At 39.0% G+C, this 16,160-nt stretch overlaps 2 protein-coding genes across 4 annotated transcripts; both read right to left on the bottom strand.

Moving 5' to 3' along the window:
* Window positions 1–3,935: 3,935 nt before the first annotated feature.
* On the bottom strand, window positions 3,936–16,089 carry LOC117291230 (tRNA (guanine-N(7)-)-methyltransferase non-catalytic subunit WDR4-like). 3 transcript variants are annotated; one of them, XM_033772841.1, is made up of 11 exons: window positions 16,042–16,089; window positions 9,033–9,129; window positions 8,416–8,553; window positions 8,037–8,171; window positions 7,436–7,592; window positions 6,835–6,947; window positions 6,360–6,420; window positions 5,781–5,941; window positions 4,993–5,188; window positions 4,715–4,781; window positions 3,936–4,445 (listed from the first exon to the last, which is right to left on the bottom strand). In XM_033772841.1, exons 2-11 carry the CDS (start codon window positions 9,104–9,106, stop codon window positions 4,246–4,248), a joined length of 1,302 nt encoding a protein of 433 aa, XP_033628732.1. In that variant the 5' UTR covers window positions 9,107–9,129; window positions 16,042–16,089; the 3' UTR covers window positions 3,936–4,245. The 3 variants fall into 3 exon arrangements, with proteins under 3 accessions (XP_033628732.1, XP_033628733.1, XP_033628731.1); XM_033772842.1 differs by lacking the exon at window positions 16,042–16,089 and adding an exon at window positions 15,951–15,999; XM_033772840.1 differs by lacking the exon at window positions 16,042–16,089 and having other exon boundaries at window positions 9,033–9,200.
* On the bottom strand, window positions 10,293–14,421 carry LOC117291229 (protein hunchback-like). Its single transcript, XM_033772839.1, has 2 exons — window positions 14,305–14,421; window positions 10,293–13,757 (listed from the first exon to the last, which is right to left on the bottom strand). The coding sequence occupies exons 1-2, from the start codon at window positions 14,320–14,322 to the stop codon at window positions 11,625–11,627; spliced, it is 2,151 nt and encodes a 716-aa protein (XP_033628730.1). The 5' UTR covers window positions 14,323–14,421; the 3' UTR covers window positions 10,293–11,624.
* Window positions 16,090–16,160: the final 71 nt, after the last annotated feature.

Below are 16,160 nucleotides of genomic sequence, written 5' to 3'. Positions count from 1 at the left end.
CGATTGACATTGAAAAAGAATACAGTCAATTTATTTTTGTAGTTTATTTTCTTCCCACTCTGCGCTCCATACACACTTAAATCAGGTGATGTCTATCGGCCGGCTGGACAGCGCGTACGTACCGCCGGCCGGCGGGGACCTCCTTTGCTCGGATGATGTCATCAGTCAAGGGGGGAACTCTCTCAATTACGTGAAGATTTGATTAAATTATAAGGAGATTTGCTCGCTTTTCGTTTCTTTACAAACATACAAATAAGTTTGAGAAGGGATGGTCTAAATCCAGACAATAAACAAGGATTTATATGGATTAACTACATAATAACCGCATAATTTGCATACAGCGGTTTTGGGATGATCAATTATAATAGTAGGGGTGAACACATCACTTCATAGTTTTTTATGGCTGACGTGCAGAGGTAGTGCATGGCACGATTTCTATAAATAAACCGCGCTAGAACCAAAGGAAATCAAGCAGAAGAAAGGAAATGAACTTTACCCTGACTTTATCTTATCTATCAACCACAAAATACTTGTTGCTTCACCGTGGTTATAATTTATATCACACATTTCCATTTTGAAGTGTGGGGAGGGGGGAGGGGGGGCGGGGGCAACCAGGGAATAACACAAACCCCCTATTAAATATTTAGAACCATCCGTTTATGCAGAGGTTTTTTCTCCATCAGTCTCATGTGGGGATATGGCCCCCGCCCCCCCCCCCCCCCTTTAAACCAGTGGTGTTAAATCACTTTAAAAATCTGTTTAGGAAATTTACCATTTTAAAAATTACATAAAGATAATAAGCTGGCACTACATAAATACATAAGTTCACATTATATCTTTATTGATTCAACCTCAAAACAATAATAGTCCATTGTTAGGATTTAGATTGGAAGCGCAGAAGACATATAATCACAATTTTTTGGAGAAAAAGGTTAATCATTGATCAACTTGGAGGAATTTAATCAAGGATTAATTAATTGCTTAGTTCCTTTTATATCGGTTAAGGCCATCCAAACAAAGATATTGACAAACTAGATATAGTGTTTGTAGAAACAAACACTAGGTGTTCGGCTATTGTTGGGTCACTGTTTGAATCAATGAAAAAAGGTGTTGTTGATAGCTCGTCAAATTGCAAAGAAATCAAAACCAAACAGTTTTCTCGATGTGTAATAATTTTATGGAAAAAGCATCAAAAAGTGTACATTTCAACCTAAAAGCCTTTAAATACTGCCTTTTCAAAGCATTTTACAGGCTCTTCCAGTTTAAAAAGGTCAAAAAGTCAAGAGAAGGTCACCAACATACCCATTTTTGTGGAATACGTGAGGCCCTTTCATATGATTCTAGCAATTTTCCAGGCATTGTACAATAAAGTAAGCATTGAGAAGTGGTACAGTCCGTGCTTATCCCAGACGCTTCCAAAAAGTATGGGAAACGTTGGGCGCATTTCCGAGCCGATGCCAAAAGATGAAAAATGATGGGTACAGATCAAAGCCGTTTTCATGCAGTGGTGCACAATTCAGGCCGTTTCGAGACTCCTTAACCTTTGAATTCGGTCGGTGTAATTACGCTTGTCGAAATGATCTTTGAACAAAATGTCAGGAAACGTAAGGAATAAAGAAATAGCTTAGCTCTTGGCCAATATCGTAGGAATTTGTTTTTACTAAACGCCTGACCTGACATTTAATGTATTCATGCTAAAAAAAATTAATGAAAATTATAATTAGGTCTCCGTTCTACAAACTGGAGTTAATTCGAATTTCATCTTGCACTGCTGTTTGACATAATTATTCCACTTACTGCAAGTACTGATTTGTACTTTTCAGATTGATATAATTGCGCAGATAATATTATTAAAATGTTCACCTTAGTTTGTATTTATAAATTACTCATGTTTGGAGCATTGTTAAGGTTCCAACAGCCGGTGTGGACGTTTTTTTATTGTAATTTATGAGCTAGCAACTATTAGCTCCCCACTTAACTGTTTACATCTGTTTTCATAAATATACAAGTCATTAAAAAAAACTTATTAAGTTTTTATTGATGACTTGTGTATTTATGAAAACAGATGTAAACAGTTAAACGGGGAGCTAATATTATTTGTAATGTCAAAAGTTGCACTAATAGTTGCTAGCTCATAAATGACAATAAAAAACGCCCACACCGGCTGTTGGAACCCTTGATAATGCTCCAAACACGAATAATTCACAAATACAAACTAGGTGAAAATTTTAGCATGTGAACTTTTAGTGCACCCCAGTTAAAATCTAGGGACGAAGGCTTGAATCGTGTGGATTGATTGTTCAGACCCTACGTGATTGTTTGGGGTTTCCCTCTATAATGGTTGTCTACAACATCTAAAACTGACATTTCTTAACCACTACACGAGTATCTCCAGGTATATGGCTCTTTCGAAAAAGATGTATAAAGAAAAACTTTACATGTAGTGGTTGTATATTTACAAACACTTGTTCGGTGTACATATCTATTTTTTTTTAAATAAAAACTTAACCCCTTTAATCCTAACACAATGTGTTTTATAAAATTGGTGGGATTTGATTCTACAAGGTTTGCACTGCTGGAGCAGATCTCTTACCGCTGCTAGAGCAGGGCCCAACTTCATAGAGCTGCTTAACGGTCGATTTTGTGCTTACTGGGCGCACCTAGCAAATTGTTCATTTCATAGCCTTGCTTAAGACAAGTCAAAAGGTCAAGAGAAGGTCACCAACATCTCCATTTTTATGAAGTACGTAAAGCTCTTTCGTATGATGTAAAGATTGACAAAATAGCTTTTGTGGTTGAGGAAATATGAACTTATTTAATATTGACGACTGTGGAAGAGACTAACTTATTAAAAGAGGGAAATGTATTTATGAAAACGCCTTGAACGCGACTATACACAAGCATTAATGTGTACATTTCAGCCTAAAAGCCATTAGTTAACGCCTTTTTCAAAGCATTCAAAGCATTCTAAAGGCACTACATACGTACGTAAAGCCCTTTCATATGATGTAGATTGTCAAAATAGCTTTTGTGGAGAACTGGAGAAGAGACTAACTAACCGGAAAGGAAATGTTTGTTGAAAACGCCTTGAAAACAGACTACGTACGTAAAGCCCTTTCATATGATGTAGATTGTCAAAATAGCTTTTGTGGTTGAGGGCATAGGAACTTATGCATAATGACGACTGGAGAAGAGACTAACTAACAGGAATGTTTGTTGAAAACGCCTTGAAAACAGACTATGTACGTAAAGCCCTTTCATATGATGTAGATTGTCAAAATAGCTTTTGTGGTTGAGGGCATAAGCATAGGAACTTATGCATAATGACGACTGGAGACTAACTAACCGGGGGATTTACGTTGTTCTTTAGACGTGAATTTTGAAATTTTCAACCTCTCTTTTGAGCCGGAAGACATCAAAATGTGGTTATGTCTGTGAGGCGTTTACGGAGTTGTTAATGCCCTTTCCGATGATTTATTGATTGTAAAAATCCCTCATGTAGATCAAAAGTTATGATTTTTTGAAATAATAAACTTTGAATTAGTGTATCTCGTCAACTGATGACGTCATCGTCAATAAAACTTTTGCATCATCTACTGGTTATTGTCTACCTGTGTGCAAAGTTTCAACTTAATGCAAGCTTCGCATCTATGCTTTTTCTTGCGGACAATCGACAGCGAGAAGAATAAGAAAAACCAAAAAAAAAAAAAAAAAACCGAACAAAATCAATGAGTTGTTCGGGCTGTTGCCCGAACACCTAAATAGGGGGCCCTCCAATATAGAGCTAGTTAGCTCAGTTGTTATAGAGCACCAGAACTTTAATCCGGATGTCATTGTTTCTCTATTTGAAGCTCAACTCCTCAATTAATGGTAGTCTCGCTTCGAAATGCTTCTGCTGTTTACTTTCTTGAAAGCTATATTCTTGCTGTTAATTTCCCTTGCTGATAGAGTCGCCAATAGAGGGCGGTATCAACATAAACTGCTAGCATCTCGAGCGACCTGGTACAGAAGCGGACTCCCCTATGAAAGCAGACTCTGATGAGAGTGCGCCCTCTTGTGGCGGAAGATGAGGACTCCCATTATAGCAGTCTCTTGTGGCGAAGATATTAATAACAGGAAGGTCTTGAGCCAAGACTCCTCAAATGGCAGATCATTTGCCGATAGTAGCCGCAGTTGGAGTCAGTGCAAGGTGTTTTTTTATAAAGTAGCAGATAAAAATGTCTATTTTGTTGTTCAATCATATCATCAACTTCCACTTTCTGCTGTTTTAGTGTCCATGTCTAATTTCGCTCTTTTCTCCAGTGGTGATCTCGGAGTCTTACTCTTTGAGCTCTTCTTCTCCTGTTGTTCTTGAATTCTTTGCTGTTTCCGTTCCATATACGCCTTGGTGTTGTCAAAACTCCTCTTGTAGAGGTTTGCGTACGGACTTGGCGTGTCAAGAGCACCTTCACAGAGAAACAATCGATTAGAAAATAGAAAGGCAAAACTTTCGGTACGAATTTCAAATACTCAACACAACACCAGAATTGCCACCACCCAATTCACCGCATGCAAAATGTTAAAACAAGTTTTGAATTTATCATTTATCATTTGTTTGAGAAATGTCTTGGCTTTAAGATTTATCAAAACTCCTGCAAAAAAACTAACCTCCCACATCCTCCGCCCCCCCTGCCTCACTGCGATTTTTAAAACAGTAAATATAAGAATAACTTACTTTTAAAGAAGCTCCAGTCACTATTCAGATACGATGAGACCTTCTCTGAAGTAGCGAATCGTTGTAACTAAAATCAAGAAAAAATGAGTAGACAAATCAGGGTTTCCCTTAAACTTTTTAAGCAAATTTTAAGCGAACTATAAACAATTACAGCATTTTCTTTTTTGCAAGGACGACACAAAAATGCACATCCCAGCATGCAGGGCACGCCAAGACAATTTGGTTCACACAACTTGAAAAGCTAATAAGGGCAGAGAAATTACAAGTATTGAACTTACCGTAGCTCCTTCTGAAGATTCCTGAATGGCGTAAGTGATGACTGTCTCTGTCTCGAGCTGTCTGATAACCCATAGTCTATCTAAGACATCAAAACACACCGACCAACAAACAGCCTCTACGTTTATGGTGGAGAGCCGTTTGACACTGACGCTTCCTCCACTCCGTTCGATATGAAACATTAAAATACCAGGGGAGCTGTTCAGAGAGAGAGGAAGAAATGTACATTTTTAAAAACCTTTTTAGAATATTTATGTTATACATGAAAAATCATCTAACATCACGAGGCCACGAATGCCCCCACCAAGGTGAGGCCTACACTTAATTGATTTGGGCCATCAACCAAATCAACTGCCACGAGGGGTACGTCACCACCTACTCCTGGGGCATGAAACAGGGTTACCCCCTTCACAGTCTGTAAGGATTTAGGCACGGGTATCAACCACTAGGAGTCAGGCTTGTAGAGCAGAATGCACCATCTTCCTATCTTTTTACAAAGCAATTATTGTTAAGTGCCTTGTTCTAGGGCACTAGAGTCATGACCAGGGTTCAAACTCACACTCTGCTGCTTAAAACACCAGAGCTTGGGTCCGGTGAACTAGACCGTTCTGCCACGACCACCACTTGCTCCATTGTTTTTCCTCTTCTTGGCAAGGAAGGGAAGTTGAATTAAAACGGAATTGGTATAAACCAATGATGACTAGTCCCCTGTACTGGTTGACCTATCCATTTGTTTCTATATCTCTTGTTGGGTACTGCATTTCTGACAAGTACTGAAGTCTTTACCTACCCTAGCAACGTTACTGCAACCAGTCCATGTTTCTCGCAGCAAGCAATACCAGTGATGATCTGGGGCTGACTCTCGTCATCATGTGACACATCAGGTGACTGAAGAGGCTCACAATGGAGCTGTCTTCCTTGAACATAATCCCAAAATCTGAGTGTGGAATCCTGAATATCGTTGAGAGAGCAGACATACCAAGGCAGTTTTATTAAACTGTGATTAGCAATTTTGTTATGCTGAGCAAAAGTTAGTGGGGAACCAGTCACAAACAGTACACTTCACATGGTATTTTGGCTGGTAAACCGTGTCTGCTAAGCTCGACTTTACTGTGTTAAACCTTAACGGCTTTAATTGGCCCAGTTGAGTTTGGTCATAAACCTCTGGCTAATAAAGAAATTCAAAACTGGGTGGATGTTGATGGCATACAGAAATGTGCCACTAAAATGGTCTTGCCACATTTCAGACTACTGTTGTTTTTTTGTGCATCATTTGCCTACACAGGTACTTGAACAAATTAATAAATAACTATAATAACACAAAGTATCCTCCAAAAAAAGGAAGTTTTCAAAAATAAAATGTACTTACCCCACCACCCGAAACCAAAACATTGTCAAAGCCAGGCATGATGGCGATTCTACTAACAAATCTAAACCAAGAAAAGAAAGACCATTTTGATGACACAATTTTGTTATTATGTTTCTTACTAGAGCTAAGTGCACTTTATGCTTTCAATACTTAGTCAGCTGTAAAATGATATACTTTGTGTATGTTGCCCTGGTCTGTAGTGCAATAAGATAAGGGCATTTTGTGATATTTATTCAATAAACCAATCAGCATAGAACAGGCCCAGGGGCCCTGGTCTCTGTTGCCCAAGTCTTGGCCATGGCGCCCCTTCAGTTTCCATGGACTCTGGACTGTAAGATTTTCTGATGGAAGGACCCTTTTGCAAAAATGACATTGGCTTTCCCCTTTTCAAGGCCTGGAAGAATCTATGCTGTGAGTGGTTATTGAATTTCAGAAACTTTGGCTTGATCTTGGTAAATAATTGCGGGATTCTTACTCTGTATGGCCGAGACAGAATGCGTGGATGTTGTAGGCATTAGGGAGACAACTAACTCTGATCTTCTCATCTCGATCTGACGTCAAGATAAACTTATCGTCTTTAGACACTTCCTGTAGATCAAAGGTCAGGAATAAGTCAAAATCTTTAAGTAGGATTTAAAACATTGCATGCTAGGACTACAAACAAGTTTTGCAGAGACACCGTTTACATAAGCCACGGGTTCATCTCAGAGCCACCATTGCTCCAAAGAGGTTTTATGCAAACGCTGTTTACGAACACCTCACTTGGAAGTCAAATCTTTGTCGTTTAGAAATTACTTAAGCAGGCCTGTAATTACTTGGAGGCCACAGAGTCACTGGCCCCTGTTGCCCATGTGTTGGCCTTGGTGTCCCTTCAAAAGTTTCCTAATGCAAAATGAAAGTGTCCTTGCCCTCTCAAAGTTGAAATTCTAAAACTGCTTTTAGTGTTTTGCTCATAGTGTGCAGAGTTGAGGTTTGACACGACAAAGGCAGATAGGAACATGTACTTTTCTCCTAATTCTCCTAAAAATTGTGTTAAAATTGTTAAACTAAAAAAAAAAAAAACTGAAGTAACTTACCATATCTAGAAGCATTGAGAGATGACCAAGTTTTAAACATCCTTCTTGTTCGGGTTCCAATACCGAGAAGCAGTAGACGTCACCAAATTTGTCTGCCACATACAACTCATTCTCTGAGTTACTGAACGCAAGGGACATGCAGCGCTTCGGTGTCATCCTGTAAAAACAATAGAAAAATTTAGACTTTTTTTGTGCATTTTATCTTCAAAAGAAATGGCTTAATGACCAATTGCTTAAAACCTTTTGCGCCACCATTCGAATCTAGGCACATGCGTACACCATCATACTATTTCAAACAGTCCAGTAAAGAAGAAAGTATTGCTTAACAACTGTCTGCTTTAGAGGCAGAAATGAGCAGGGTACCAGTTACAAATTGTTCATGTGACATGCGAGCTTGGCTGGTAACCTTATTCCAGTAAGGATACTTTTAATGTGCTTAGCTCCTTTTTGTGCTTAAGCAACTCTACGAAATTTGGCCATGGTCTCTTAGTGAAATTACCACAATCTTGAGTTGGGAATACTAGGAGAAAAACGGCCTGATTTAAAGACAATGTTTTGAGAGAAATAGTTTACAGTTTTAAGTAGAGCTTTGAATACAAACCTAGTGCTGAGAAGATTCCAACCATCTACGGAGTAGAGAGACAATGTCTTGAAGTCATCACAAAGTGCAAAATACTTGCCATTCGGTGAAAAACGACTTGCTAGAATCCTGCCTGTCGGAAAGTGGCTTGGGTCGCTGCAATGGGAATAATTTTGATATTATAGATGTTATGACTGAGTGACCAACATTTATATGACTGAGTGTTACAACAAACCATTCATACAATTTTCAAAACTTAGTATTATAACAAAAGCAGTTAATTATTTCAAAGTCGTATGTTGTTCTTTTTAGTGCTACATATTAAAAAGTTAGCTAGTTGTGATGATCGTAACCCTCCATCCTCCCTACGGTTGTAGAAGATGGATGGTCGTAAATTTACCTGTCAGTTTGGCCTTGGTCACCCCTGGGTACTTTTGGAGGTTTCTGTTCTTCCGTTGATGATGCTTTGTTTGTGTCCGATTGCTGCACTGCCTCTGGTTTCCTGCGCGTCTCCTTGTATACAGGGTTGGAAGATGATCTACATCAGATAAATTAAAGAATGCCATCAATCAGATATTCAAAGTATGGAATAAAAATATGACAATAATGGAGAAAGGTGCTGAATATGAACATCATGTTTTTACTCCCGAGTCGAAGATTGACAGAAAAACATGTATAGCATAGTTTGGGCATTAGCAGAAGGATATACCATGGAGAAAGTACACAGTCCCTCTTGATCCCCCCCCCCAAACATTCAACATAAAAATAAAAAAATTAAAAAAATATAAATTACGAAAATAATAAATTAAGTAACCTAATGAATCTTACCCTGGAAATGATCAAACAGCAGCAGAAGTGTGATTACATTACCCCAGACAAGACAATAACGAATGACAAAATAAAACTTCCCCTGCCATTGTGGCCCCCCCCCCCCCCCCCCAACCCATCGTATCGAAACTAACTTGGTTTAAAAACTTCAATATGAATATGATCAATGACAATGGGAATCCTACTTACCCATTGCAGACAACCACAAAAGATGAGTCACTTATACAAACTGCATTTTCGGAACTCCACAACAGACGGGCCATCGCAATATCTTTTAGTCGGTGGTCTAAAAAGTAAAGAATTACGTTCGTAAATGACAGACAACACGCACGAATGAGAGGCTATGATGCATGTGCGAATTCGTCTGCTTCCCAATATAAATACTAGTCTCTTTTTGGTCCAATGAGTCTGGGAACCAGATTTTTAAATAGCGCCACCACGCGTCCAAAATTTGTCCACCACAAAACCAAAACAAACATTCATGACACGGGGGGGGGGGGGGGGGGGGGTCTGCAAAGAAAAGTATAAATATTTATGTTTAAACTTTCTTGAATGTACTTTTAAGAGTGTATAATGATTGTGAGAGGACAACCCTTGATAAAACAACACATTTTATGAGGATTGTAAATAATTTCATTTAGTAGCTTGTCTATAAAATGTTTCACAGCTATGAAACGAAACTTTGACACACCCCTTTCTGGAGAGGGTTTGCATTTCACAAAATGCCGCAAAGGCCAATGACGGTTGAAACATTAGTTTGCTACCAGCAAACACTTGGAACTTTGCTAGGGGAACCTTATCAGCCCCCAGCCCCCTTGTTTTAGGCAAAGTTCCCTTTGAATATAACACATGGGACCCATCTCTGGGACCCCGCCCCAAAATGCCAAGGCACTATGTGGTTTGGGTTATTAGTCCCTGATTGCATGGGTTTCCCTGGAAAAACTCTCTCTCCATTGGGTTCTTGGCTAGTACAGTGATTAAGTTAGCTTTTTAGAGACTTGGCTTTACGACCAGCTGTGTGAAATGAAATGAAATGATTTAATATAGCAAAATAAAAATAACTTGTTCAGGAGCATGTAATGCTTCTCTGTGGTAAAATGAAAACAATCATTCTAAACATAAACACAGTTAGAGACAGAGCCACTTTTCAAGTTTGGGTTTTGTTTGTTTATTTTGTTAAGTGTACCATAACCCATCTCAATCTACAGGCATTTCATTTCAAAAGATAATAATAATATTACAACTTTGTGTTTATTTAACAATAAATAATGTTATTGGGAAAGGGAAATAGAGATTGACCCACACAAACATTGAATGCATAAGACATGATTTTAAAGGTAGGGTTATAGGTAACCCCCCCCCCCCCCCCCACCACCAAAAAATAAAATAAAAAATACCCACAAATATTATAATACAGTTATTATAATAATAATTAAATAAAATTTAAGAAAATATTTGTTTTCCAAATGAATAAAATAAAAAGAAAAGAAAGTAAAATAAACTAAAATCAATTAGCTTTCTATCCCAAAACCTCATTGTTTTAAAGATGGTTATGGTAAGTATCCTGCAAAATGATTTCATCTGAAGTGCCCCAGTTGATTAGAAATCAATTAAAGTATGTAAATAAATTTGAATATTCATTGATTGTAAATGCTGCAGCCAGAAATGCAGTCGGTACCCACTGTCACCTCGCTAAACATTGATGAATTTCAAATTCTATACCAAAATATTTTGACATTTTGTTTTGCTGTTTTATTTTTTACAATTAATAGACACTGCTAACAGCTGAAACTTAACAGGTGACTTAATTGTATTGTATATTTCTTAATAATTTGGCCAATCATTATTAAGTGGACAAAATTTCCCTTTTACCCCATCCTCTAATGTTTACTTTCATGCAACATGCTCTTCTGTTTAATATATTTATAAATAGTTCAAAATAGACAACTGCTTGCATTAATTATTATTTACACTACATTGAAGCTATTAATTGATAAAATGCCTGATCTTTTCGCTGGGTTTAATTTCAGAAGTATGGAATTATTAACCCTTTAGAGAACAAAGCAGCCGGAAATGGCTTGTTCCAAAATGCCCAAAAGCAGCCACTAATGGCTTTGAGATCTGACCTACTTCTTCTCAACTAAAAAGGTCGGTCAAAGTAAAGGTAAATTCAGGATTTGCCCTTAAGTTTTTCAGTAACTACTAGCCTTTTGGCCAGTAGGATTGGCATTTTACTAGTCCACCAGTATTTTCACTGGACTTTTTCAGTGACTATCCAGTGGGCCCAGTGGAACTGGCATTAAGGCAAGCATTTCACTAGTTCCTATTTCCTATTAAAAAGAATACTGAACTAGCCAATGAGGCCAGTCATGGCATGTATTCCACCAATCGAATGGCAAGGATCTATGTGTGAGTTATACATAATAAAGAACATTATTTTGGTTGAACCAATATATTGATGCGTGTCTAAGCACTGTAAAATTATACCGGCAGAGGCATGATATTATTAGGCATGTAAAATAAAGTAGTCACAGTTAAGTAACGTAATAAATCATAAAAATGGCTGTTTTAAGAATCAGAACTGGCTGATGCTGAGACACTTCTGTACCATTAATATCAACAACAAAAACAGTGCTAATAATTCCAGATAGTGCAATGCACAGATTGACTTTACTATCATGTATTTGTGGATTTGGTGTGCTAGCCAAAATGAACAAGAATGAAATGTTTTGAAAAGGAAGTAGCACCAAAGGCTGTTTCGGAAGTTAATCACTTTGTATACTAGGTTTGTGTTTTGATATGTTTTCCACCGATTATATGCAATGTGAACGCCATTCGGTCTTGGCACAGCATGCCGCACATGCTGCACTGATACGGGTCTAACTGCCCATGACACCCCATGTGCACGACGTACATCAAACTCTCCTCGAAAGTTATTCCACAGTGAGTACAGTGCCACTTTGCGCTATCGCTTTGTGACCTGTCTTCGTGTTTGACCTTCCTTTGAGTAGCCAGGAGTGATGACGATGTGCTGCTGTCCGAGTTAGCGTTATTGCCAGCGGGATGCGAGGAATAGCTGTCGACGCGGCTGTGGGGCGGAGGCACATGGACAGATATCTCGTGATCCACATCGTTGCAAGAAACTTGAGGAGCGATTTGAGTCGGTAGGCACGTTTTCTCCGCAGACGGCGGACTACTGGGTGCAATTTTCAAAATGGCGGGAAAGGGCCGGGTTAAGTAAGACGGACTCTCTAATAACGAAGCCGTACTTGGACTACCGGACTCGGAAGAATTATGGGTGGGTCTGGATGTTGATGTGTCACTACTTCTCGGCGGTGTAAGGAGAGGGTTCATCTCCTCCATTGCACTCGGGTCTAATACATTGATTCTTATTTCTGATGTTTCTTTAACGAGTTTGTCGCCGTGTTGCCAGGACCTACGCATTGGTCGGTTGACAGGACGTGCTGTCCGTCTGTGATGTTTGCTGGTATTGATTGGGAATAATGATCTACGAGACTCTGCCTCGAGTTCCTGTGTCTCTATCGTATCCACATCATCTGATTCCTTGTCCCCCGCTATGAAGAGGTCACGCTCTGATGGTTCCTGATCAACTTGTTCCCTCTCTTTGTTGGACTTGTCAGGGTACAGTGAGTTTTCGTTCATCACCTCATCCCCACTGTCGATCACAGTCACTACCTCATTCTCAGGTTGAGTCATGAACGTTGTTTCTTGTCTGCTAGAGGCGCCCCTGGCAGATGCACCAACTCTTTCATCCTCGAACCATTTACGCTTTTCTAATGATGCCGCATGCCCCGATTCTTGATGTAACAAATTCTTTTCTCCAAAGTCTCCGTCTTTTTGGGTGGGATTGTTTGCGGACCCTCTGTTATCATGGTATGTATTTTGGAAAGGGTTATGCATATCCTGATGGGTCGGTTGATAAAACGAATCCATGTGATTGTGATACGAACTGGGTCCGACGTTCGCTGTTCCGTACAAGTAACCTGGATTTGAATTCGGAAACACAACATTTGAGGTTGGCTGGATGGATTGGGATGTTGCTGTGGTAATAAGTGATTCTGGCTGCTTTGGGGTTTTAGCGTGTTCAGTTTCACGATGTAACTGCAAGCTGACGGCATCGGTGAACACGGCATAGCACCTTCTGCAGTAAAAGCTTGACTTAGTGACATGGCGCTTCATGTGTAAGTTCAAAGTGTGCTGTCTCGTGAAGGCCTTCCCGCAGATGCTGCATTTGAACAGTTTGATACCGCTGTGCGAGCGTGTGTGAGTCAGCAGGGTGTACCTGCGAGTGAAGCTCTTTCCACAGTATTCACACTTGTGGAGCTTCGAGCCGTCGCCGTGGATCTGCATGTGAAGCTTCAGGTTGTAGCGTCGGGTGAACTGCTGACCGCATATGTTACAGGCATTCACACAATTGTGCCGCAGTAAATTGTGTTTCTTAGCAAAAGTGCGTTCGCACCGTTTGCATTTGAAATTGTCTCGATGCTCTTCTTGCCAGTGTACGGTGAGCTCGTAGGCACTGGCGAAGCAGCTGTTGCACTTATTGCATGTATGAACGGCTTGTTGGTTGTCGTAAATATTCGGAACTACCTCACCGCCAGAGAATGCCGTTAAATCAACACCTTGATTGATAAAAGAAGTTGAGAATGATGCAGTGGTGTCACATGTAGCCGGGAAGGGCACTGAAACCTCAGCTGATTGTTGTGGCAGAATTTGAGTTGGCGGTAGTTGTTGCGATGGCGGTATTTCCGATGGTGGAGACGTTGAGGGCGCTGTTTGTAGGATTGGTGAAATCGGCGGATTGGATTCTGATTCAGGTACAGCTTCGGTTTCTAGACTTGGCTCTTCAAACTCATCCTCCATTCTGCGGATGATTTCTTGCTGCTGAACTTCCTGGAAACAAATATGAAATTAAACTCAATGTTAACTTTTATACAGCCAGGTCTCTGTTCTGCACCAACTATAGGCTTGGCCCAACTACAGTTAAGATGTCCCAACTACAGTTAGGAATGGCATAACTATAGTTGGGCTTGGCTGAACAGTAGTTGGGCAACTATGCATCAATCAAGGCACTGTGTGAAAAGGAAATGGAAACATTACCTTTCTTTTTTCCTAAAGAGAAAGTGCCCTTCCACAAACGTCATTACAAGACTGCTTTCTATTCTACCATTTTGCATAACCAACCAGGCCGTATTTGTGATAAACCTTATGCTAGTATTAGTTAATTTCGTCAAATCCCCAAGTGACCATTTTCTTTGATGTGATTTTATAAAACGTCTAGCTAATTAATAAGAAGACTGTGTAAAATAAGTTAACTAACTCTTAAAACAAGTGCAACTGCAGTGCAAAAAAATGTAGTGTCTAAAAAGTACAAGATTTATCTTACAAATTACACCAATACTATATCGGTATTGGGTACGCCTTAACATCTTTATTTTACCTTGCAGTCTTCGGCCATCTGTACTTTATGGAGTAATCACAAAGATGTATTTTGGTGACTTCTTGAGTGATATTTTGTAGGTTTACTTCGTTCATCGTCTTTTCATTCAACACCCAAAATGCTGATGTTGTAGTTGTGTGTTATGCCTTACCGACAGAGGGCGCTATACAGTTTCACTGAAGCCTCATTTTGATTGAAAGAATTCTGTGTACAGCACTATGACAACAACATGCTCCAAAAAGTGTGACCAAAAGTGACGAAACGAGCAAGAAAAGAAAAGGAACGACATGTAAGTTGTTTAGTATGTAATTCTGCCAATCTGACTCTTATTCAAGTGACTCACGTTCTTTATTCAGTTTAATTTATGATGAATATTAAAACCAGCATGACCAAAACTCACAGCAATGATTATGATGGCTTTAATTTTTTAGTTTCACTGTTTCATTCAGAGGATTCGGTTTCGAGGGATCGATTTTCGGGATTTTTGTTTAGTGATGACAAAAAGGCACATACAATTTACAAATGATGTTAATATTCTTCAATTCTGAACTGTTCCTGGCTCCTCGTTCTTTGCTGAAATCCCTTTCAGAAGTATTTATTGAAACAAAAAATGTAAACAATACATGGTTTATCGCGATTCAGAACCGCAATGCGTTGTGGGTAGGCAGATGGGGCAGTTTGCTATGCGGTGTATGTTGTCATGCACGACTCGCGCACGCATCGCCTATATCTTTGTGTGGGTTCAACAGCGCCCTCGCTTGATATTTTGCTATTCGCGATAAACCTTAATGCAACATGCCCATGATGATGGATGGTTCTGAATCGCAGGTACGGAATCCACAACTCATTCTTAATTCATAAAGATGATTCATTTGATATTTTTGCAAATTTTGTGGTGAAACAGTCATTTGAATCTTTCTGTATAGTAGTTTAGTATTGTTACAAAATTGAGTTTGAAAAATATAAATTATTGTTATTTTAAACTTCACCAGGCCTACCTCTTTCTCTACTTGAACCTCGGGTTATTTGGTTTTAAAATAACTTTTGATTAAAGGGAGGGTACACGTTTGGTAATTGTCAAAGACCAGTCTTCTCACTTGGTGTATCCCATCATAACCATAAAATAACAAGCCTGTGAAAATTTGGGCTCAATTGGTCATCGAAGTTGCAAGAAAATTATGCAAGAAAAAACACACTTGTTGGGGAACTTGTGTGCTTTTAGAAAAGAATAAAAGACTTCTAGCTAGAAGTTTTTTTTTATTTTAGTGAGAAATTACCTCTTTCTGAAAAACTACGTTACTTCAGAGGGAGCGGTTTCTCACAATGTTTTATACTACCACCAGCTCTCCAATGCTCTTTATCAAGTCAGTTTTTAAGTTAATATTTGTTTTGAGTAATTACCAAATGTGTACCAAAAGTTGTGCTTGTAAAATTAAGCAACAAAAGTTATTTAAAAAGTACCTAAAAAGTCACTTTAAAAGGTTATTCAAACAAAAACCGTCCTCCGTGATTAAACCATCAACAAGTCTTTTTCTAAATGTCACTTCTTTTTTTCCTGTTTTTGTATCAAAACTTGTTCTTTTTTAAATTGTTATCAGAAAAAGAAAAAAAAGAGTTTTCACAAAAAGTACAAGAAACTTAGTTACAGTTCAAGTCGGTATGCTCTGACGGACCTAACTTTCTCTATGATCGGACTGTGTTGGAACACATTTCAAATCCGACTATAAAAACTCAAACCTCGTTCTTCAAGAGTCTACCCAGCAAAGAGCCTTCCATTCAGCACAGCTTTCGTCCAGTGTCAGTAAGCTGTTTATATTTGAGCTCTGAGTTCAGTCAAGCGCGCAGTCCACTTTAAC

This window comes from Asterias rubens, chromosome 6, assembly GCF_902459465.1.
Source record: "Asterias rubens chromosome 6, eAstRub1.3, whole genome shotgun sequence".
In the NCBI taxonomy this organism is placed as follows: domain Eukaryota; kingdom Metazoa; phylum Echinodermata; class Asteroidea; order Forcipulatida; family Asteriidae; genus Asterias; species Asterias rubens.
This window is presented reverse-complemented; position numbering and strand designations above follow the sequence as displayed.

Excerpts from the sequence above, each read along its gene's own strand:
- LOC117291230 (XM_033772841.1), bottom strand. The coding sequence starts at position 9,106 with ATGGCCCGTCTGTTGTGGAGTTCCGAAAATGCAGTTTGTATAAGTGAC. Across the intron at positions 6,421-6,834 it reads TTCTGTCTCGGCCATACAGA|ATTTGTTAGTAGAATCGCCA; the intron begins GTAAGAATCCCG and ends TTCTTGGTTTAG. Across the intron at positions 5,942-6,359 it reads TTTTGGTTTCGGGTGGTGGG|GATTCCACACTCAGATTTTG; the intron begins GTAAGTACATTT and ends AACGATATTCAG.